We start from the raw sequence: 23,267 nt of genomic DNA, 5'->3' as shown, positions 1-23,267 counted from the left end.
CTTCCACTGAATTGCAGTTCAGTTCAAACTTACTTAAACCAGTTATTATATGGCTCAATTTATTGTTCAAAATAACAAAATCTATCAGTCATAATAATTTAATTCTCCAATCCCCAACAAAAGATGCTTGTTATAGGTGTTCCAAAGCCAAGACTTGCATACTATAGTCCCTGAAGACTAAATTCTTTTGCATACACATAAATCATTATATTGTGAAGTGAAAATTTCATTCTTCTCATGCATAAATCAATTGAGCGTGAGACTAGTTAAATGATAAATATTACTTTATTATAGACTAGGCCATCTGTATTGTCCAGATAGGAAAGATGAAGAATTAAGTTGTTAAAGGAGTTTTCAGATAGGACAGAGTACCACCAAAAAACCCCCAAACAAACCCTGTCCTTGATAGTTCTGACTCAGCTCCCCTTTGCAGCTGTCTTGATAGGAAAAGCTAAAGAAAGCCATAGCATCACTACACAGGCAGAAAGATGCATAAGTTGAGTTTTTGAAACTCTCATCTTTTTTGAAACTCTCATCTTTTCAGAGGGAAGATAAAATACAGAGAAGGATGGGAATGTGCTGAGTTTATCTGAAACATCTTTGCACAATGCTGTTTCCATAGCCAAACAGTAAATTATGTTTGTTCCAGAGGCTGTAACACTGGTTCTATTTCCCCTTTGTTAAATATTTGTGTGCAAATTACATTATAAGTATTTATTATGTATCATGTACTATGTATTATCAGCACTTACATATCACCCACTTTCACTCACTAAGGTAGTATATAAACATTTAAAACAAAGCAAAATAAGAAAATCATTTAATTGAAGTGTTATGTGCCATCAAGCCATCTCCAACTTATGGCAATCCACTGAATCAATGCCTTCCAAAATGTCCTGTCCTTCACATTTCTGCTCATCTCTTATAAACTCAAGGCTGTAGCTTTCTTTATGGAATCAATCCACCTCATATTTGGGCTTCCTCTTCTTCAGCGTTCAACTTTCTTTAACATGATTGTCTTCTCCATTGAGTCTTGCCTTCTCATGATGTGGCACAAGTATGACAGCTTCAGTTTGTCATTTTGCTTCTAGGGAATGTTCTGGCTTGATTTGATCTAGAACCCACTTGCTTATGTTTCAGTTGGCCCAGGATGTTTGCAAAGCAAACCTTCTCTAGCACCATGTTTGAAATGCATTTTTCTTCCTGTCAGTTTTCTTCACTGGGTAGCTTTCACAAGCATAGTGATTGGAAATACAATAGTGCAAATGATCTTGATCTTTGTCTCCAATGAAAGATACTTACACTTGATTACCTTTTGGAGTTCATTGCTGTCCTTCGAAGGCTCAATATTTTTCTAATATCTTGGCTACAGCCTCCATTTGAATTAATGACTGTGTTAAACTATGCAAAATGTTTCATAGTTTCAAATTCTTCATTGTTGACAGTAAAGTTCTGTAATTCTTCTATTGGTACAATTTTTGCCATCTTAATATTTAGCTGCAGTCCTTCTTTTGTACTTTCTTCTTTCACTTTCATTAGGATTCATTTCTATTCATTGCTGGTTTTTGCTAGTAAGATGGTGTCGTCTGTATATCATAAATTACTGAGCTGTCCTCCACCAACTTTCACTCCTTCCTAATCCAGTTTTCTTTATGATATGGTCTGTGTACAAACGGAACAAAAAGAGAGCTAAAATATACCCATCTGGTGCCTTTGCATATAGAAAACCACTGTTTCTGCATCCTAACAATAACTTCTTGTTCATGAGACAAGTTATGCATCAGTGTTGAGGCACACTTTTAGGACAATCCACCACTTCTTGAAATCTACACAAAGGCTTTGCTGTAGTCTATAAAGCATAATCTTCTTTTGATATTCTTTGGTACACTCCAGCAGCCAACATAAGTTTGTAATATGATCTTGAGAATATCTTCCTTTTCAGAATCCAACTTTAATGTCAGACCTTTCTTGTTCCACATAAGTAGAATTCCTTGTTGCAACACCTTGAGTATCACTTTGCTTGCATGGGAAATTAGTGTAATGGCCTATATGCACTCTTTTGCATCTCCTTTCTTGGGGACTGGAACGTATTTTGAAGTTTCCAGTGAAGGGGGCATTGTTTTGTTTTGCAGCTGGCCAATATCTGCCTTTCAGGAGTTTCTCTGCCCCCATCACCATCAGAGATGTCCATTCTACCCTGAAGTGCCTGACCCTGCCTAATCTAGGAAGCTAAGCATGGTCAGGCCTGGTTGAAATCTGGATGGGTGACTTAACGTTGTGAACTGCCCAGAGAGCTTTGGCTAGGGGCGGAATAGAAATGTAAATAATAATAATTCTCTTCTGCTGATGTGACCATTATCCTTGAAGAGGGTAAATGCCTCTCAGCATAGCGCCCCAGCTTTGACCATGCCACCCTGGGTGTCCCTGCTAAGAGATCATCCTACTGAGAGTGTGACCTCCTGATTACATTGTGCTTGCCTTCTCTGACACTCTTAAGTCCCCTTACCACATTAAGGTGTGCATACAAGAAGGGGATTGAGTCATTAAAAATATTAACATAGAACATTAAAGTAGCACATAGCTATTAGAAAAAGCTAAGTTACAACTGTGTCTGAACAGCTTTTCTGAAAGCCAAGACAGTGGAGTCAAATAATTCTGAAAGAAGTGCTTTCCAGAATCTGTAAAGTGCCCACCAAGGGGTTCTGCAGCCAGTGGTGTCTTCAGGAGTGCCCTTCCTCCAGAACTCAATGATCAAACAGAATCGTAATAATACAGGCAATTTTTCAGAGAACAGACTCGAAGCCATTAAGGACTTTAAAAGTTAAAAGCAATAACTTTAAAGGTTAAAAGCATTGCGCCCAATACAGTTGACAACCAATGAAAGTATTTCAGTGTTGGTGTAGCACACTGTATACTAATTAATGTTTTTTGCCATGTGAAATTTCTGGACTTTCTTCAAGAGTAACTTCATACTGCATATGCTGCAGTAATTTATGCATGATGTAACCAAGGGATGGATAACTGTTGCCAAATCAGACCAACAGAGGACAATATTCAGCTGGCACATGAAACATAACTGTGCAACTACATTCATTCTCTTCAGTGAAATTTTGTTGCGGATTTTAAAAAATAAATCTTAGCTCTATACCTACAAAATTCTACTTTTATATTTATTATTACTTTGTGTGTGGGGGTGTGTTTTGCTCAGCACTATTTCACAAGATTTGTATTTTTTTTAACTTACATGATGGCTTGTAAAGAATGAACTGTATCCAATGTTATTGCATCTACTATAAGTAGAGCCAACACTAATACAAACCTAAATCCCTTAGGAAGAGTGATTCATTTACTCTTTCTGGTGATGCAATTATAATCCCACATGAACTTGCACAATGGAGCAGGTAGTAAATATATTAAACAGACTGCTGCAACTCAAAGAAAAATGAGTTGGTTTTTAGTGTGGGTTACTGAAAATGAATTGTCTGTGGCTGCCACCATCCCAAACATGTGTACTCCAAGGTACAAGATACGGAGCATATACAGTTGGGCATTTTAGGCCTCACTGTCAGTAAACAACCACAGCATACGTCTCCACTAACTAAGGTACGCCCGACAGCAGGAACTGTCTTGTTACTGGTCTTTGTCAGTCACCCTGGGAGCCTTTAAAAAAACTTCTCCATTGGAAATGAGTACGGAATGTTGCAAGGTGTGGACAGAAACTGCCTGCATTCTCCAGCCACCCTTTTTTCAGTCTAAAACATGCCATGCGATGGCGCCCTAAAATAAACGGTGAGGATTCGCAGCGTTGCTGTAGCCCTACTGCCTTCCTACGCGGAAGTCCCGTTGGTGTTACCGGGGCCTTTTTCACAGCGAGCCGATCGATGGTGGTAGCCTGCTGGGCTGCGAACCCACCGCCAACTGACTGTGCCTTGGCGGCCCCGTATACACACCTGCAGCTTTCACACGTCCGCGGGCGTCCCCTACTCGCGGACCTGTTAAGAGGAAAAAGTCGTGTGCGCGTGCTGGGAGATACTGAGGCCGAGTCCCACGGACTGCATCTGGCACTGAGCTAGCGTCCGCCTCTTGCATGCCAATGGGTCTACTCTAAGCAGGACTAACACCTTTATCACCCGCTCTCCCCCTTTTGCCTCCCCCCCCCGCCCTCTCCCGGTTTGGTTTCATAAATTATCATAGCAACACTCGCAGCAGTGCCAACCGTTGCAACTCCTGAGTGCAAGGGGGAGGACGGGATGAATGTCCCCGCCTAACGTCCTCTCTCGGATGAGGCGAGCAGCTCCTCCAGCAGCGCCGGTGCGAGCGCGCTCCCGCGGTTACCGAGGCAACGCGCCGCAACGCTCCTCCCCCTCCCGCGCGCGGCACCGCCGTGCTGCGTTGCGAGGGGCGAAAGGAAAGCGCCACTTCTTCCGAGGGTGCCGCGGCATTTCCTCCCGCCAGGTCGGCCTGTGCGCTGCGTCAGCGAGGGACCTCGACCGACGCTCCGCAAGGCCAACTATTCGCTCTTCCTGGCGGGTTTGGTCTTTTTTTATTTAATTCCGGGGTGCAGGGGAGCTGCGACCTACAGTGCACGTGTCCTCCACCGAGATCCTCTCCTCATGAGAGTGCCGAGGTTTTAGCGAGGAGAGTTATGGACTTGAAAGGAATCAGGAAAAAATGTGCAAGAGCCTTTCCAATGCAACTTGCCCTAAGGAACATAAAACCGGAGGCACTGCATTCATGCTTGCAATCATCCCACCATCCCCAAATCTGGGTAGTGATTTATTTATTATTTCAATTTGTATGCTGCTACAATAGCTCATACCTGAGCTCTCTGAGCAGCTTACAACAATTGATGGTCGTTCAACATATCTGGAGAGCATCAGGTTGGAGAAAGATGCCTTAGACTCTCCCAGGCATCTTAAATCATAATAAAGGAGAAAGGATGCTACTGCTTCAATATTTATGTGGAGTATCTAACTTAAATCCTTTTCCATGGGACTGCTTTAAGCAGAACTAGTATTGGATACAATCAAAAAGCTATTGCTACCCTGTTGCAACTTCTCCCCCACTGTGGTAAAGGACAAACAGGAGATTGTTGCCATTAATCAATTAAATTATAGGCTATCTTAATGCTTTTTGTCTTAAGCTGACCACCACCTACCCATTTAAGGATTCAGCGCTACCTTTTTGGGTTGTAAAGCCAGTTCTTGCTATATGTGTATTTTATACACGAGAATCTTGTTACACATTGGTCTCCTAAGTTGGAAGTGTTGTAAGCCTTGGATCACAAGTCAACAGTAATGTTTAATGATTGATCGATTCCCTGATCCACCCCTCTTCAAAGTTCACACAAATTCCACTCTATTCATTTGTTTGCAGTCCTGCTGCAGCCACACCTTCACTCATCAAAACTCAACTGAATGGCAAACAAAATACAATTTAAAATACAATTTTTCTCTTAACTTTAGTGGCACTTTGATTAGGGAAAAAATTGCCTTCTTGTGCTTGTAAGAGTAGCCTGATGTGCTGAAATTAACAAGGGAGGATAGACATTCTAGGAATGCCCAAGAAATGTGTAACAAGTTCACATTTCTGTGACTTCAGCCTGCAGATTCCACAACAGACCAGCCTTTTCCTGAGTCATGCAGACCACCTTTATACTTTTGGAGAGGACTTGCACAAATTTGCATTAGTACCAATGTACACTTGTGCTAGCAGAACATAATTCTCATTCATCCCTGAAAAAATCTGATTCCAGGAGCAGATGCTCGAATAAAAGACACCTGACAATCCACAAAACACAGATGGAATAGATTTAACAAAATCCATACATCCCTAATGCACACTACAGAAATATCATCTGATAGTATCACCACATCTGCTGTCAAGAGCACACTTTAAAAGGTTGGTTGAAAAGCTGCCAATTCTTCTAAGAAGAGCTTCCTAAACACTTGGGTTCCAATTTGTGGATTTGGTAGATTAATCAGATGAATACATTAAAAACATTTCTGAGCAACAAAAAGGTCAGCATTTTTTTAATACAAGCACTTATCAAAAACTGCAGATGACAAGGCAAGCAACATCGCAAAAGAACTGTTCACTTTTCTCAAATAAAAAAAAAAATGGTGCCTGCCATGACATGGCAGTATAGTAAAAAACGAAAATATGTTTCTTCAGAAACACAGTTTTACTATATGCAAATTTAATTGATAAATTATAAATTCCAGTTTATTGGTCTATTTGATTAGACTGTAGCCCCAAAATAGTTTTTCTTATGTTTCTGTCTTCATAGGAACCTCAATGCCTAAGTCAAAAATAATATGAACAATTTTATCCTTTTCCACAAATTTCAAAATAAAAGATCAAAACTGTCAGTTCATTTTATCCTAACCTATGTTATATAACATTCCAAAAATTACTAAATTAGTATTCCATTTCACTATCTTCTCACACTGTCAGGCTAGACTTTTCAAATTTCTATTGTCCTATAAAACCCTGATATGGTTATTGAAATTCAATAAAATTTGAAATAATTTTCTCCACATGAGCCATATAAGCTGACCTGCATTCTTGCTCTTTTTCAGAATAAAGCAAGAAAACAGGACATACAAGAACTGCACTGGAATTACAATAAGAATCAATACCCAAAGCTACAGATAAAACGTGATTTGGAACAGTTTTTGTGCTATTTCTGCAGGAATATACATCACAAAAAAAGCTGCATGTTTGCCATAAAACAAATATACTTGCAAAATATTCTGTTGCCATTCCTCAACTTTAATAGTTGCAAAAATATCATAAATCTTAATACTGTAGTGAAATATCACATAGGACTCTAAGTGTATATACGTTTATACAGAATAGAAACATTTCATAAACATTTTGATTTTAAAGCATACTACAGTAAATATGAACCTGTTTCAGAATAATTTAAAAGTGCATATAAGATGTGCAATCATTCATCATAATTTGCTAATTTATATCATTCATTTTTAATACGTCTTCTTAATCCAGTATCTGGTTTCGCTGCATCTTGATTAGTTACACCAGCAATTTCCATCTTCTTCAGCTCTTCCATTGGACTAAGTAAGAACTCATGACCACAGTGCTTATGCTCCTGGTCACCAGAGTGTTCCACAATATTGTCAAATAGCACTTCACGCCCACATTTTTCATCACCCACCTCATACATCTCTGCCTCAGGATGTTCACTGAATGACTGAATAAGGTCTTCAAGCTTTTCTTGGCATGTATGGCTAGTATCTTAATTTACAAAATAGAAAAGAGTTACAATTAGATCCAATGTCTTTACAGTATTTAAAACAGAGTTGCTGTAAGAAAACTGTAATAGGATTTTTGTTATATATGGCAGAACATAATGCTTTTAGCAATTAGATAATTGGTTCTTTGACTTGTCTTTTGTATCATAAACCACTTTCCTTTTGTTTTGAAGCAGAAAACATGTATATAGATCATATATGAAGAATTTCAGCCAGCAAGAGAAGTGTCAGAAAGAAGTATGCCTACTTGTTTGTTTAAACAAAGCAAACCAAATCATCTGCATAAAGGCAGGAGCATATAGGATATCATCATCTAACAAATGAGAGTCACTACATAAGGAGTGAGAAAGTTCATTTCCTAATAAGTCCTGCTGTGCCATTGTATAAATGCTTAAGATACAGATACTACACTCAAACTAGTGAAATGTCAAGATGTCATACAAATCTGTTGAAGCCAGATCACCCATCTTAGAAATGGAGTTCTGAGCAGGAGTTTTGCAATACTAAGTTTTAAAATACCAGGTATGTTAGTACCTTGTGTTTTCATTGCTGATTTGTCCAATCCACTTTCTTTCATCAGTTTCCTGATAGATTCAAGCTGCACCATGATTTCATCCTTCTGTTCAGAAGCCAGAGCATTAATGCTGTAAAACCAAAATGATGCTTGAGAGTGAAACAGGGTATGCTAGAGAACAATGTTACAATCGCACCAAAATGATTCTAACCCTTAAAAGAAGGTAGTGGGATGTCTTGTTATTGTTACCAAATTAGTATGCAATCATTCACTCATAAGCATTGTAAATGAATGCAGCAAAACATTCCTGTTTGAACTCATGTGCTCTCCGTCCTTCTCGAGTACAACAACAAGTAGAAGATCAGAAGCTTTTGCTTCCATTTTTAAACTAATTGCAGTTTAGAATTATTTCTGAACCCAGACAAACAATGAGTAGTCTTCACCATAGTTTTCTTAAACAAGGTAAAAACCAAAAATACAACAGAACAGTCCAGCAATATAGTCAGAAGGCCAGAGAAGACAAGTAAGTCTTCAGGGTTTTCCTAAAAGACTTAAATGATGGCTCCTGACAGATGTCACATGCTATGGTTTCCAGAGGTGTTGTGCCATTGTTAAAAAGGGGGGGGGGTCTCTTGTGCATACATGCTCATTTAACTTTCCTCAAAAGTGAGCAAGTGTTGCTGATCTTAAAATGCAGGCAAGCTGATAAAGGTGAAGGCTACAAGTAATTTGGTCCGAACTATTTAGAGCTTTAAAAGGCAAAGCCAGCATATTAAATTGAGTTTGGAAATGCAATGGTAACTAGCAAAGTCTAGATTATATGGTCCATTGCACACCCACCAATACTCGAATTGCAGCATTCTGTAGCAGCTGAAGTGTCTTCAGAGCCAACCCACTATACAGAACACAACAGTCCTGCTTGAAAGTCATTAGCATGTGGATAACAGACAAGTTCTGTCCTTTCCAAACAGAGCTGTAGCTAACATACCAGCTTAAGTTGCTAAAACGTACTCTGGGATGCTGCAGCTACCTGACCTTGCCCAGTTAGCACAGAGTACAGGAAGACTCACAGGCTATGCATTTGATCTTTCAGGGGGAGTGTACTCCCATTTAAGACCTATTATAAAACAACATCCAGACAACCTCCAATATATAAAACCTCACAATGATCCATCCTTATGTCAACATTTTTAAGGCTCTGGAACCACCTTTACCTTTACCAACCTTTACTCTCTCGTTTGTTTTACAAACTTTTAACTGGATTGTTAAAAGGATACTGTTGTAATTTTCCAAAAGTAAAGAGAATCCCAGAGCTAGAACTATCCCAAATGCTTGAAAAACTTGGATGCAAAAGAGTTAATGAAATGAAATTGGTTTTTTTCTTTTATTCCTGTAGGAGTTCTATTATCAGTAGGCTATTTTGGATCCAAAAGGAGAATATGAAAGGAGTAAAAACCGTTCCCATTAAATTTCAGTTCTACCTGCAGAAAATATGAAAGAGTAATTTATTTATTATTTATCTAATAAATATCTTGTAAAATTTTGGTTCATACAAGTAAACATTAAACTTCTAAGGACATCACCCATTGTGGGTGCCTGTTACCATCCTAACTCTGAGGATTACAGGCATCCAATGGGAGGTGGGATGCCTCCATGTTCCCTGTACCTTCCAAAGCATTTAAAGAGAAAATTTCAGCCATCTACATTTTTTTTCTTCTTGTAAGAAAGGAAAGGCTGAAGCACTGTTGGGATTCTTCAGAGGACATTTGTGACATGTCTCCCTGCCACCTGGAAAGTTTCCCCACATCCCCAACTTCCATCTTCTGAGTCCATCTAACACATAAATATTTGCACAGACTGTGAGCGTGGAGTTTCAGCTCCAACTTCAAGAGTGTTTTCCCAGTGTCAGAGCTGGCTCTCCAACCTATCAAGGCCACGAGACAATGTCAGGAGGCCACTGGATTGCACCCTAAGTCTTAAGGCAGCTGAGATACTATTTAAGTCAAATTCTATGGTTTATCTTAGCTTACTCACCAGCTTGAAAGTGGATCTAACTGTGTTAATAAAGAATTTAACATTTTCTCTGTCTGTGCTAGGTGTTGCTCCAACTCCAGAAGCTGGTGTTCTACAAGTGAGAACAAATACTTTAAAAAAGAATCAGCATTGCTAATGAGAAAATTAGTTGTCTTAGTGTGTACAGAAGTGAACTTTGTATATTCTTTTCTTTTCCAGAAGAACTCACTAAACCAGAAGCAAGCATGCTACTTCTCATCACTCATTTGCTCCCACTGCAGCTGAGCAGAACCAACTGACCCTAAGATGCTCTCATGTGCAAACTATATTATAAAAATGACAGGTGAAATAGCTTTGAATCAGTTACTACCTGTTGCATTTGTCTTGTTTTCAGTATTTTTCTCTTTCCTGGATAAACTTTCCTCTTGAGATTTCATCTACAAAAAAGTAATTAAAAATACCTAAACATCAACAGAGTTACTCCCACTTTCACTATTTGTTTAAATTGCAGTACAATGGTTCAGCCCCTGAAGATGTGAGGCAGGTAACAATACTTTTTCTATAAAATATACTGTAATCCACATAAAGCCCATATCTCCATCCATCTGTTTGAATCAGATTTCAATTGACTTGGTCTTACTAACCTCACCATAACTAAGCTGGCATCAGTCTAGATTATACAGCTGAACCAGGCTATCATGTTCTCTCCAGTAAAACGATGCCATCATGGTTTAACTTACACCTAATTATTACTTACTTACTCTTGCTAACTGCAGTAAAATTTGCTTCTGATTTGGGATGCAATTCCCTATGCACATTACCACTACCACTTGCCATCTGAACTGTATATACAAATTATGCAGCATGAAGAATGATATAAAATTATATAAAAATCCAGTAATCACAGAAAGCCTTCCTAACAGAGCAACATTTGGTATTGTTTTACACCATTAACCACATTTACTTAAAATCACTGATTTCTTCCGTTTAACCCTAAGTATAATTACCAGGAAGTAACCTTCAAGAAACTACATAGGATATTTCTTCCAATGCACTTAGAACTGCAGTCTCAGCATTATATATACTATTATTTTTTGAGCAAAGGAATGTTTCAATACCCCTGCCATAAAAAGTTGAAATGCTTTTCTCCAAGGAAAACTTCTGCTACAGGGAACCCAGTCTGCCAAACCACAGTGCAGTGTTGCCAAAAAACCTTCTTTGTCCGTTTTTTTCAGCTTATTTTTTTCTGAAATGCTTCTCCTGAAAAAACAACAATACTGAGACATGTATCTCATATCTGTTTATTTCTTTTAGGTATAGGTGGGTTCCCCAGAGGCTGTGGAGTATAACTTCCATTAGGCCTAGGAAGCCTATCCAATGGGGAACAGTAATGAAAGCTACAGGTCAACCTCTGGAAGGCCACAAGTTGTGCACTCTTGTTTTAAAGAGTCAAAAGATTATTTGTGATAGTCCTGCTGCTGCACACTGTTCATAATATTTTGAATTCTTACTAGGGAAATGAAGGGGAAATAGTGGGATGGTTCACACTAGGGATGTGTTAGAAATCTATACAGGAGGGGGAATCTTTCTGAGTTCCTGGGCCTGGCTTCTCCCATCACCAGCAAGCACATCCAGCATCCACAGGGCGCTCACCAGGAATCAAGCCCCACATGCAGCACTTCTCTCCAGCTCCAAGAACAGCTGCTGTGCTGGCAGCTACAACTGGCTTTGAAGGTCTACTCTTTAAAAAGCCCTCAATGGTTGAAGACCTATGTATCTGAAGGAGCGTCTCCTTCGTTAAATGCCTGCCAACCCCTAAGATCTGGGATGGATGCCCTTCAGGAGCCCTCTTTGAAGATCAGGAGAGTGGCTATGGAACATGCTCCCCAGAGAGGCGCGCCTGGTGCTGACACTTTATTTCTTTTGATGCCAGGTCAAAACTTTTTTATTTTCCCAACATTTTAAGATTTGTTATTTTAATCAGATTTTATTTGAGGATGTGATGCTGTGCTCCTTACTGTACTACCATCCTGAGACTTCTGTGAGAAGACAGAATAAAAAACTTTTAATAAATATATACTTTTGAGGGGCATGCCAGGAAAACAGCCTCCTTTAGCAGCACCTCTCTCCTGCCTCAGGAACATCCACTATGTGTGCAGTGGCAACTGGTGTCAAAGAAAGAACTTCTTGTGAGGGTCTTGCCAGGAAAACAGACCTGCCCATGATGGCTGCACAAACAGTGCCCCTCTTTTGCAGAAGATTGCCAGTTGCACAGTGGGGGTTCCACAAGCATTTGCAGACTTCCTCTCAGCTAGGCTCACTTGGAAGACCTGGCTGAGCACAAGAGAAAGCTCACAAATGCTTAAAGGAAGAGATTCTTAACCCTAGTTAAGACATATCATGACACCCCACTTTAGTCTCTGGCTCATGCACTCTCTCTTCCCATCCTGTTTAGATGCAAGAAGTCTGAAAGTTTTCACTTCCATAAAATTAACTGCAGCTTGCTGTATCATTCAAACACAAACTGTGATTTATGAAGGTGGTTTGTTTCAGGTAATTAAAAAAAAGTTAACTTCATTTGCAAACCCTAAACTATGGTTAATCTAAAATAGAAGCTTCTGATCTTGTGGCTGTGCCAGAAGAGTGGGGGAGGGAAGAGCACAAGCTATAAGTTTAGGATTTCATGTAAAATAGGCTGTTGTCTTCTCCCAGTTCAGTCTTGAAGTGAGTCTAATTTATTTATTTATTAGAACATTTCTATGCCGCCCCTTGCCGAAGCCTCGGGGCGGCTTACAACACAATAAAATACAGTAAAATACAAAAATAACAATATAAAATTAAAAATTAACAATATAAAATAAGTAAAAATATATAAAAGATATAAAAGAAGTTATAAAAGAAAAGAAGTCGCCCTGGCCAGATAAATAAGTAAATATTGTTAACAATTAAAATGATGTTTAAATAAAAAGGTCTTCACCTGGCACCGAAAAACAAATAACGACGGTGCCAGGCGGACCTTAGCCTTCCTCAACCTTGTGTGTTCCAAATAATTGACACTACAGTTCCCTAAATTCCTGGCCTGGGGAAAGCTAGTATAGATGATTATAGCACTACATGGCAAAGCCCTAACACACTTTAAATTTGTAAAAAAGAAAGATTTATTGAAACCTGGTTTTAAATCATTTATATTTTTAAATAATTAAGGGAAGGAAAATTAACATTTCTACTTAATAATGCAAATTTGAAAATATAAGCTACATTTATACAGGTCTGCACCATGTATATGGACCACTAGGACTCTGCCTTATTAATATTTACCTTTAAGAATTTGTATAACGCAAACACTCCTACACCAACAGCATACAAGGGCATCAGTGTTAAAGCAAAGTCTTTGCCATTCCCTCTAGTCCGCTCAGCCTTCAATTCCTTCTCCATTGCATTCCTCATTTGCTGGATGCTTTGATATGTTGCTTTGCTTCCAGAAGTTTCTGAATTCATCTGTGGTGACGTAACTCCTTCAGGTCCACCTACAGGACAAGTGTTTTAAGTTTTTAGGGCCAGTCAATTACAATCAGTGAAGAACTGACTCTAAATTGCTTGGGTGATGTGTTGGGTCAAACTGTATGGATTTGCTTGAATCCTTCACACAGATTAACAAATATACCTACAGTATTTTAGCTTTTACAGCACAGTCTTGGAGTCCAGGTGAAAGACAATAGGGCAAGACAGTTACTGCTAAACAATGAAGGGCAAGACAGATATTACTAGAAAAAGAACAGCAAGGTTTGTCTTGAAACAGAAGAAGAAATGTATTTCCAGTGCACAAAATGAGGAATTTTAATCTGCAACAAAAGAATCATACTGGACTATTGAGAAATCAGTTTCACCATGGCAACAACTCTAACTACATTATCCATGCAAAGTCTCAGATTGGCTGATGTCGAGGAAAAATAAGGGTTTTTTTTTCCCATACTAGGCTCTCTGGTATGTGGTCACCTTGGACCCCGGAATGAGATGGAAAAAAAAAACAGTGTTTCTCATTCTCAGGGATGTTATGGGCTATACTCAATCAGTGAGTATATCATGTGAAAATTACTCTGCTGGGCCACTCTAACTAGCAAACAGGACTATCTTCAGTCTCAAAGCAGACAGCTCTGGGATATTCTCATGCAAATCAACATGACCCCGGTGAAGATCTATTTTGAGATATTACAGAAAGTGTATACTCTTTAACAGCTCATAAAAAAGCCTTTTACATGTATATACACAAGTGTATTCATTTTCCAGCACATTCAATGAGACCAAAAATACCCATTACTACATTGAAATTAACAACAAAATGTGCAGTCCATATCAGAAAGGCTACAGTAACTATCCTAATAGGAGAAATAATTTGACATAAAGAACATTATTTTTCATTTTGCCTATCTAAGAACTCTAGTTCTTGGCCTTCATTTAAACTGCCTGCCTTGACATTAGATCTCAAAATACTGCTGAATTCTAAAAACGTTGAAGAATTGCTTTAGATTAAATAAGGGAAAAGCTATCTTTCCACTTGATGCCAATGCAGTTAACAGACTGGTCCTAATGCATCTGTGATAAGGAAGACATCTGAAGACTTTGTAAGACTACCATCATCTAACTCCACCTGGAGCTTTGAATTTAGGCCTACATTAAAAACAGAATTTAATACTTTCTTTAGGAGGAACAAAACAAAACAAAAGGAGGTTACTAGCACAGAGACACCTCTTAAGGAAAGACAGTTCGTCAACTAGCCTAGGGGGCTTCCTGGCTCCCTCTGTACTGGAGTGCAGGGATGGGCTGGAAGAAGGTGACGGGCACGATACCATGGCGGAGCTGATGGGGATCACGACGGCCAGGTGAGGACTTGCCAGTCCGCGGGGCTCTCCCGCCTCCGCCGAACATCCTGGGCATCACCACGAAAATGCAAAGCACCAGCACGACGGAGACCAGAGCCTGATGCACCGAGGACAGCACCATGGCGGCGAGCAACAAATCTTATGAAGACGCTGGCGGCAACAGCAAAACAAGCAACACCCTTACTCCGTCAGTGTGCTTTCGCCGATCTGCGGATGCTTGAGAGGAAGTCGCTGCGTCGGCAAGGAAGTAGATCGCCAGCCAAGCAAACCATAGACTTGTGGGTAAAGTCCTCCGGATCCTCACCTTCCGCTTTCTCTCTCTGCCAGGGGGCTAGAGGTCGTTTATCCCGAGGCTGGAGACCTCTCTGCACACTTTGATCCCAGACCCCAAATACAAAATCGCTCCTTTCCAGGCTGCTTTCGTTCCTTTTTGGCCAAACTAGCCAGGTTTATACTACAACCCTATTCAGATCTTATTGTTTTCATTAGGGTGCACTCCTAAGTAAGTGGATGTAAGATTGTAACTTTCGTATTCAGACCCGCTGCAACGGACTGTAGATGGTTCAGCAATGAGAGGCGCAGTGCCTTTTTCCAAAACACAGCCAAGAATATACCTTTTTCATATCCTGATTGCAAATTCATCAAAGATATGACCAAACGAGTTTTAAAGGGATATGCAATCCTGTCTGTATACTCTAGAAGGAAAGCAGCCAGCAAAACCGCTATCTCGGTAATATAGCCATTACACGAAAGTGAATTCAGCGCCAAGGCAGGAGAATGTTTGCTACAATTCCTAGCATATCCCAGCTGGAGGTATGCTGGGAGGAGTTGTACTTCTTCCTTTCTAAACATAAAAGGATTAAGATCTGACGCTAAATTGTGCATCTGATGTTGGGTTGCGGAATTTTGGCCCAGGTGATTCCAGTGTACCCTTACATTAGCGTCTAAACAATATCGGCTTAAACTTGACATATAGATGCAACTTATAATACCGCACACTGGACAGATTCTAGGAAAAGTCTCACCTTTTTCGACTACGAAGGACCCTAAAGCGTATCTTAAAGGAGGCTACATTCCTTTGTACTTTGTCCCTGGTTCGGACTCATCTTAAAAATACTGGGCGTGGCCTCAGTAGACGGGACGTTAGGGAAATAAGAACGAGCCTTAATCAGTTTCATCCTGTATCCATTTATCTGCAAGAAAGCCCCACTGAGATAATCCTTTCGAACATAGGTGAGATTGCAGCCTAAGCGTTTCCAGAATTAAAAATGGAGTGATAGCCAAAGGCTACCCATTTCTGCTCACAAACATGTCGCGCTGAGTTCAGTCAGGTTGACTACCAGGTAAATCGGTCTAGGATCGCAGCCCAAGCCTTTGGCACACAGCAACAAGCAGCGCTGCCATCGTATGCCTCTGCGGTGGGATCTGCGCAAGCCAGACAGGTCGCCAAATCGCCGTAGCAGAGGCCACAGGCCCCAGCGTAGGGCGCAGCCGTGGGTTCCAGAACGTTCCGCGCTCACGCGGTGGCCGTTGCGGCCGGGCGCGCAGGTGGGTGCGCGCGCAGCCTCACGGTCCGCTCTGAGGGCGCTGCTGCCATGAGGGGGCCTTGCCCGCTGTTTGCGTTGGTTTTAGTCGCCCTCGTGGGGGGCGTGAGCGGCTACCGATATCCCTCCATCACCGACAGAAACTTTATCAAACAGTATGTCGACGCTCACAACAAATTCCGCAGCGGAGTCAACCCCCCCGCTTCCAACATGCTGCATATGGTGTGTCCCGGTGAGGGACTGACGGCGGAAGGCAGCGGGGATGGGGGCGGCCTGCGTGGCGGGAAGGGGAAACTCGCCGCATCGATTGAATGTTTAAAGGCGACGCTTCTAATGTGTTCCACCTTTCCATCACGGGCAAGGTGGTGCGCGTAAATCACGTATCCTCCTACCTTAAAAAAAAAAAAAGCAAATTAAGTAGAATAATGTGGTTGTTACAAGCATTTGCTTTTGGGCTTCATGAAAGGGCCACGCTTCTTTAGTTATTTAGGGCTCAAACCTATGCGTGTTTAGATGGAAAAAAAGTCCCATAACTCCCAGCATTCCCCAGTCAGCCGGCTTAAAGAGTGCTGAGAGTTGCAGGACATATTTCTGTATAAATTGTATAGGATTCTGTATAAGGGTGCACCTTAGTTTATTAGTTTGTTTTCTAAACCCCCAGGTGGGGAGAAGCATGTGTGCAATTTGTGGTGTTAAACTTGATCTGATTCTAGACTTGATCAGGTTTCAGTTATTAATATAGCTTTATTTTTAGGCAGGTGCTATTTGTCACTCTGCTTCTAGAGAAAAATGTCTTGGGTGCTTGCCCTGAGGCATATAGAATCTACTTTGCTGAGGCAAAGTAACAAATGCCACCTGTCCCTTGGTAAAGGTACATTATTAACTTAACCCAGATAAATTTTAGAATCTGACAAATGTTGCACAAATGCCTCTCTTCAACCCTGGCGTTAAGAAAATACAACTATAATAAACAAAAGTGCAATTCTAGATAAGTTCAAACAGAAGAAAGGCCTACAGCGTTCTGGTAGGGAGAAAGGAAGAAATCTTCCTTAAGCTGCTGCTTATTTGGCTTAGAAATGGACCCATATTCCTCCTAGCAAGCAGTGGTGCAATTTCAGCTTTTCATCTTTGTAACTAATGGCGGTGAATAGAATGTACTTCTTTTGAGCTCTGTAATCTCAAGGCTACTCAGATATATAGTGTAAATGTCAAGCAAGAAAAGGCAGATTTCCTACAACTTCAATATAGTTCCTAAAGTCTGTTCTTTGTCCCAAAGTCATGAGTGGATGTATACAGCAGCAACAAATAGTAATCCAAAGACAATAGCTTTTTTTCCTGTGTTTTTTTTTCCTGGAGGAACCATAGAGATCACTACAATCATGTACGACCCATTGAATGTGAAGGGGAATATCAGATGCTAAAACAGTTGGAACTTCAGTTACGGTGACACAAAATTGGCAATATAAATACCATTAAACTGGGGAGGAGAGATGGGCCTGGCAATCTTCTCTGAGGATATTATTCCGAAGTTCAAACAGTATTTAAGAAAAGTCTGTATCTCAGGTTAACATCTGCTTCACATGTGATGCCCCAATGCTACCAATGATGATTTCAACACATAGCTCATAAAGGAGCAGGTGCTTGTTGAGTAACACTGGTATTTGACTGGTAAAGATATGTTAAACTCAATTTTTACGTTAGATTTCTAGGATTTATTTCAAAATCTTTCATTTTGAATACATATCTTAAAATGTATGCCATATAGATAGGTCTTTCTGAACTAGACCCTGTAGAATAAAAACTGGCAAAGGTCTGCTGCTGATTTATGAAATCTTAGTTGATTATTCATGTTAGTTTTAATCAATAATTAGCTTATATGGTTGCATGAATTTGCCTGTGACAAAATGGGCAGAAATGTTGAGATGTGCAGAGAAAGCTACTCAAGGAAGGCTTTTTCAAAATTGCCCTCTTTTCAGTGGAACTTTAGCCCTATATTAGGGTTAGGGGTATGCACCAGGGCAGGGTTAGGGTTACAAAAATGAGGTGTCCTGTCATGATTTTGATGGTTGGAATGTGTTTAGAATGGGGAGAAATGATGAGCTGTGCAGAAACAGCTACTCAAGGAAGGCTTTTTCAAAATCCCTCTTTTCAATGGAACTTTAGCCCTATATTAGAGTTAGGGGAGTGCACCAGGGTAGGGTTAGGCCAGTAGTGGAGAACCTATGGCACACGTCTCACAGCAGGCACACAGAGCCCTCTCGGCATGCAATCCAAGTCACCCCAGCAGCGGATAGCAGCGCACATTGGGGGCATACGCGTGCTTGGAAAGGAGTGGCTGTGCCAGGTAATGATGTAATGAGGTGCGACTCATTAGCCACAACTTGTTTGAGCTTTCGCATGGCCGGTCAGTGCTTTGCCAAGGATTTGCTTGGACTGGCAGTGATGTGTTCTTTCTAAACTTGAAGCTCATTTTTCAGGTCTCATTGTAGTGTTGGCACTTCACGATAAATTAGGGGGTTTTGGGTAGCAGTTTGGGCACTGGGTGTCTAAAAGTTTCGCCATCACTGCCCTAGAGAATGGGAGGAGTACAGAAGTGAAGGTTGCTTCTACTTTTCTTCTAGTCTGTAAAACACTTAGACTGTCTACGGGCAGCATTTTGGAGTATTATTGTTGTTAAAGTTATATCCCACTGTTTTTCTTGTGAAGCATACATAATACTCCTCCATTTTATCCTCACAACAGCCTTGTGAGGTAGGATAAGCTGAGAGTGAATGGCCCAAAGTCACCAAGTGAGCTTCATAGCTGAATGTGGACTAGAACCAGGATCTCCTAGTTCCCCAGAATGAGACCAAGACCCTGGCAGGATACCCTATACCTTGATGAAGTTGGTTTCCTTCCTTTCTTCCAGAATGTTCCCAAAAGCCTTTCACTGAGATCATTTTGTGCAACCTCAGAGAATCTGGGTTTTTTTCTGCTTCAAGTGCAGATCTCCAACTGTGGTGTTAGAGCAATTTTCATCCTTGGACCTGGGACTCCAAAATGTCCTATAACCATCTGGACATTTTTAGTGGCCATAGGATTATGCTACCCTGGACATGGTATTTTTTGCTTTACTTATACTTTTAAATAAAAAAATTAATAATACATTTTTACTTCCTAGTGCTTGTTAGACAAGATAATTTTAGGGAGGACAAGTTCTCCGCAAATACCATACTTCCATGTTTCTAGAGTCTAGATCCTGGGAAAACATTTTAAACATGATTGTATTTTATTTTTAGGAATCATCTTCTCAGTATGGTTATGTCCTTTTGTTTCCATCAGAATATTTACAAGAAAATTCTAGAGTTTTAGCTGGAAAGTAACTTTAAAAGTGTGATACAAATGGCATCCAGAGAAATAATTGTATTATGTGTTTGGACGTAACTGAAGATGTAATATTGCTGTATGCATTAGAGTTATATAACAGAATGTTGTGATTAAACGTTGTACATGATGTTCTTATACTTTACAGACATTTGATATTGGTTTAGCTAAAATAGCTAGAGCATGGGGACGAAAATGCATTTGGAAACATAATCCATATAGTAATCTTCACCCTGATCGTAAATTTAGACCAATGGGAGAAAATTTGTGGATGGGATCTGCCAGCAATCGTCCATTTGATCCTACTGGTGCTATTGCTGCATTTTACAATGAAGTAAAATACTATGACCTCAGTACCCATAAGTGTACTAGTGTATGTGGACATTATACTCAGGTAAGTTTTTTTATGTTAAGTCTACAAATTTTGCAAAAAAACAAAATTTTGGTACAGTGGTACCTTGGCTCATGAACTTAATCTGTTCCAGGACTCGGGTCGTGACCCAAATTAGTCATGAGCCAAGTTAAATTTCCCCATAAAGGTCAATGTAAATAAGGTTAATCAGTTCTGTAACCATTTTTTAAATCAGAAAAATGTGAAGCAAAGTGACAACAACAAAGATCACGGTCATCTCCCCCCTCCCACCCCATGCACAAGTGCGGCCATCTCCCTGCCCCCCCCCCCCCGCAGCACGACTGAGATAGTGCCTATCATCCCTGCAGACGCCCATCATCCAGGCATGCGTCCGTCATTCTGGCGCGCTGGGGGGTGGTGGGGTAGAGACGGGCTTGATCGCGGACGCACTGGAGGAGGAAGAAATGGGCGCAAACGGCATGCTGTGGGAGGGAGAGATGGGAAAGACGGGCACAGCATGATCTTTCCCATCGGGGGTGGGGAGATGGCCACGATCGTGCTGGTTGTGGAGGGGGGGGAAATGGCTGAGATTGTGCCTGTCTTTCCTGCAGGAGCGTGCCTCTGATCACTTATCAGAGAAGACGTGTGTGATCACGGGTGCACTGCTGCAGGAAAGACAGGCGCAGCACAGTACAGCCGTGGGGGAGATGGCCAAGATTGCGCCCATCTTTCCTGCAGGTGTGTGCCTCTGATCATGCATACCTTCCCTGCACAAACGGAACTGCGATCGTGGCCATCTCTCCCCTTGGGTGGGAGGGGGAGATGGCTGCGATCTTGGTCACCACCCAATGCGGAGTTTGCGACCTACGTCAAAATTTTGATGAAATTTTTGTTCGTGACCTGATTTGTTCGTGAACTAAGGTGTTCGTGAGCCGAGGTACCACTGTAGTTCTATAATCATGGTTTCTTCTTTGTGGTCTCTGTGCATTACACATAGACTTCTCTAAGTCAGACTGCTTCTTTACAAACAAAACAAAATAGTTTGATAATTTAGAGAATATTGAAAAAAGTAAGAAAATGGGGAAAATGAATTTTAGAAATTGTAACAATTATCTTAACTTGTACTTTATGTCATATAATAAATTCTACTCTTTTACAGGTTGTTTGGGCTGCTTCTTACAAGGTTGGCTGTGCTGCTGTTTACTGCCGCTTGGTAGATAGAGGAAAGAAGAGGAATATTGTGATTTTAGTATGCAATTATGCTCCAGCGTAAGTAAACCAGTCCTAAAGAAATATAAAATTGCATTTATGCTAGTTTGTGCACAAAGAAAGTACTTCAACATACAAGCGCTTTTATTGTTATTTCCAATTGAATTACTATGGGCACAAACCTGAACCCTCCAAACGTCACCTAGGTTGCCATAGGATTATTTGTTGTCCTAGTTCTGAGATCATGTAATCTTCAAGTTGGAACTGCAAAGGCTAAGCCTCCTCCACTACCACCCTTTCAGCTGGCATGGGAAGAAATATGCTGGCTACTCCCCAGATTGCAGCCAGGCCTCAGAGGTTCCAGGAGACTGGTGATGAACACCTTCAGCATTCCAGCCCCCTTCCTTCCCCTCTCTGGTACTTTCTGTAGATGGTTGTAGATGGTAGATAAAATGCCCAGCATAATCAGAGATTGCTGCTGCTGCTGTTCCTTATTCCAGGCATGTGTTGCACCTAGGCTTCTGAGTTGCTATTATGTATATTGGGAGTGTGGGGTAGAGGATTGTAAAGAGACCAGAATATTCAGCTACTGTGTTATTCTGCTGTTGCTATGTTTAACAGTGAATTTTCAGAACTAATACACCTAAACATTAATTCAAAAACATACTGTATATTGCAAGCATATTTATGATTTTATTTTTATGGACCATATTTAATCACACACATGACTTTTGCACCATGGCTAAGTGTTAAACAGAACATAATAAAACAGAGATTTTGATGGGAATTGTGCCCATTCTTCACACCTAGTATGCCCACAGGATGCAGTTCCCATCTTTCCTGCTCAGTTCATTTTTGACTGTCACAGCTCTAGCATCAAGAAGCACATCTCTCTTATGGAACTGAAGTGATTTTCCTTATTTTCAGGAGTATTTTAGTTGGTTTCTGTGTTTTGTGGACAGGTGCCATTGATATGCATTCTTTGAGTCCAGTTCTATAGCCAACTGTGGATCCACTTGATAGTTGTTCCATCTAGCCCACTTTATCTAGCCCACATTTTGCTAGTTTGTTAATCAGGATTTTATGGAGTACTTTGTCAAAAGCTTTGCTAGAGTCAATATAGATTATGTCCACTGCATTCCCATAGTCCATCAGGGAGGTTAAGCAATCAAAAAATGGAATCAGGTTAGTCTGGCAAGGTGTGTTCTCGACAGATCCCTGCTGGCTTCTAGTAATCACTGCATAAGTTTTAAGGTGTTTGCAAACTGACTGCTTTATAATCTGCTCCAGAATTTTCCCAGGGATTGATGTAATTCCATGTTCTTTCTTTTCCCCTTCTTGAAGGAAGGGACAACATTAGCCCTTCTCCAGTCTTCTAGCACTTTCCCTGTCCTCCACGATTTCTCAAAGATAAGACACAGTGTGTCTGAGAGTTCTTCTACCAGCCCCTTTATGACTCTAGGAGTTTATCACACCCTGGAGATTTAAATTCATTTGACCCAATTAGATGATCCTTGACCTATCAATCTCAAGCCGCCATCCTGTTCCTTCAGCTTGTACCACCCCTTCATCAGGAAGGTCATAAGCCTTCTTTTGAGAGAATACTGAGTCAAAGTTGGAACTGAGCATTTCTAGATTTTCTTTGCCATCTGTTATCATTTTGCCATCTACACTGGACCCCTCATTTCTTTCCACTTTGGACATATCTGAGGAGAGATTTGCTGCTGCTGCTGCTTTTAGCATCCTTCACTAGCCTCAATTCATTCCTAACTTTAGCCTTCCCTGTAATTCTGTGCTACTTGCCTGGATTCCTCCTCTGTACCCTGGCCCTTTTTCCATTTTCTATAAATGTCCTTGTTGTGTTCAGATCATCTGTGAGCTTTTTGTGAAGTTTGTAATTGTTCCTTTTAGGTTTTCCTTTTTTTAAAATTCCCTTCCATCTTTTCTCATGATAGTCACTTGCCATGGGACTTTACTTATACAGGGCTTTATGTTTTAATTTAGTTTATTTATGTATATAATTACAGGTAGTAATTATGAACAACCCATATTTATGAATGCACAGACTGCCATAAACCCTACATAAATATCCCTGCCATAAAGCCATGAATATCT

General features: G+C 40.6%; 3 protein-coding genes across 4 annotated transcripts in view; 1 reads left to right on the top strand and 2 right to left on the bottom strand.

The window, feature by feature from the left end:
• Positions 1–1,369, bottom strand: part of CAPS2 (calcyphosine 2) — a 29,920-nt gene extending 28,551 nt beyond the window's left edge. Inside the window, exon 1 of the mRNA XM_044455752.1 lies at positions 1,313–1,369. Within this exon, the coding sequence (XP_044311687.1) occupies positions 1,313–1,326 (14 nt within the window). The 5' untranslated portion in view covers positions 1,327–1,369. The remainder of the gene's footprint in view (positions 1–1,312) is intronic.
• A 232-nt stretch (positions 1,370–1,601) lies between these two features.
• On the bottom strand, positions 1,602–14,905 carry CCDC107 (coiled-coil domain containing 107). Of its 2 annotated transcripts, XM_044455754.1 has the most exons (7): positions 14,652–14,905; positions 13,123–13,331; positions 10,175–10,241; positions 9,826–9,916; positions 7,812–7,921; positions 7,181–7,260; positions 1,602–1,662 (listed from the first exon to the last, which is right to left on the bottom strand). In XM_044455754.1, exons 1-7 carry the CDS (start codon positions 14,803–14,805, stop codon positions 1,651–1,653), a joined length of 723 nt encoding a protein of 240 aa, XP_044311689.1. In that variant the 5' UTR covers positions 14,806–14,905; the 3' UTR covers positions 1,602–1,650. The 2 variants fall into 2 exon arrangements, with proteins under 2 accessions (XP_044311689.1, XP_044311688.1); XM_044455753.1 differs by lacking the exon at positions 1,602–1,662 and having other exon boundaries at positions 6,763–7,260.
• A 1,374-nt stretch (positions 14,906–16,279) lies between these two features.
• Positions 16,280–23,267, top strand: part of LOC123036182 (glioma pathogenesis-related protein 1-like) — an 11,691-nt gene continuing 4,703 nt past the window's right edge. Inside the window, exons 1-3 of the mRNA XM_044455201.1 lie at positions 16,280–16,450; positions 19,740–19,985; positions 21,103–21,212. Coding sequence (XP_044311136.1) covers positions 16,280–16,450; positions 19,740–19,985; positions 21,103–21,212 — 527 coding nt within the window. The remainder of the gene's footprint in view (positions 16,451–19,739; positions 19,986–21,102; positions 21,213–23,267) is intronic.

Source organism: Varanus komodoensis, unplaced genomic scaffold (assembly GCF_004798865.1).
Source record: "Varanus komodoensis strain SLA01 unplaced genomic scaffold, ASM479886v1 scaffold8, whole genome shotgun sequence".
NCBI classification, from domain to species: domain Eukaryota; kingdom Metazoa; phylum Chordata; class Lepidosauria; order Squamata; family Varanidae; genus Varanus; species Varanus komodoensis.
This window is presented reverse-complemented; position numbering and strand designations above follow the sequence as displayed.

What these genes read in the sequence shown, in the direction of transcription:
- CCDC107 (XM_044455753.1), bottom strand. Translation starts at nt 14,805, where the DNA reads ATGGTGCTGTCCTCGGTGCATCAGGCTCTGGTCTCCGTCGTGCTGGTG. An exon ending in CGTTATACAAATTCTTAAAG is followed by an intron (nt 10,242 to 13,122) that starts GTAAATATTAAT and finishes ACTTTTTTGTAG; the next exon opens with ATGAAATCTCAAGAGGAAAG. An exon ending in ATCAGCAATGAAAACACAAG is followed by an intron (nt 7,261 to 7,811) that starts GTACTAACATAC and finishes TTGTAAATTAAG; the next exon opens with ATACTAGCCATACATGCCAA.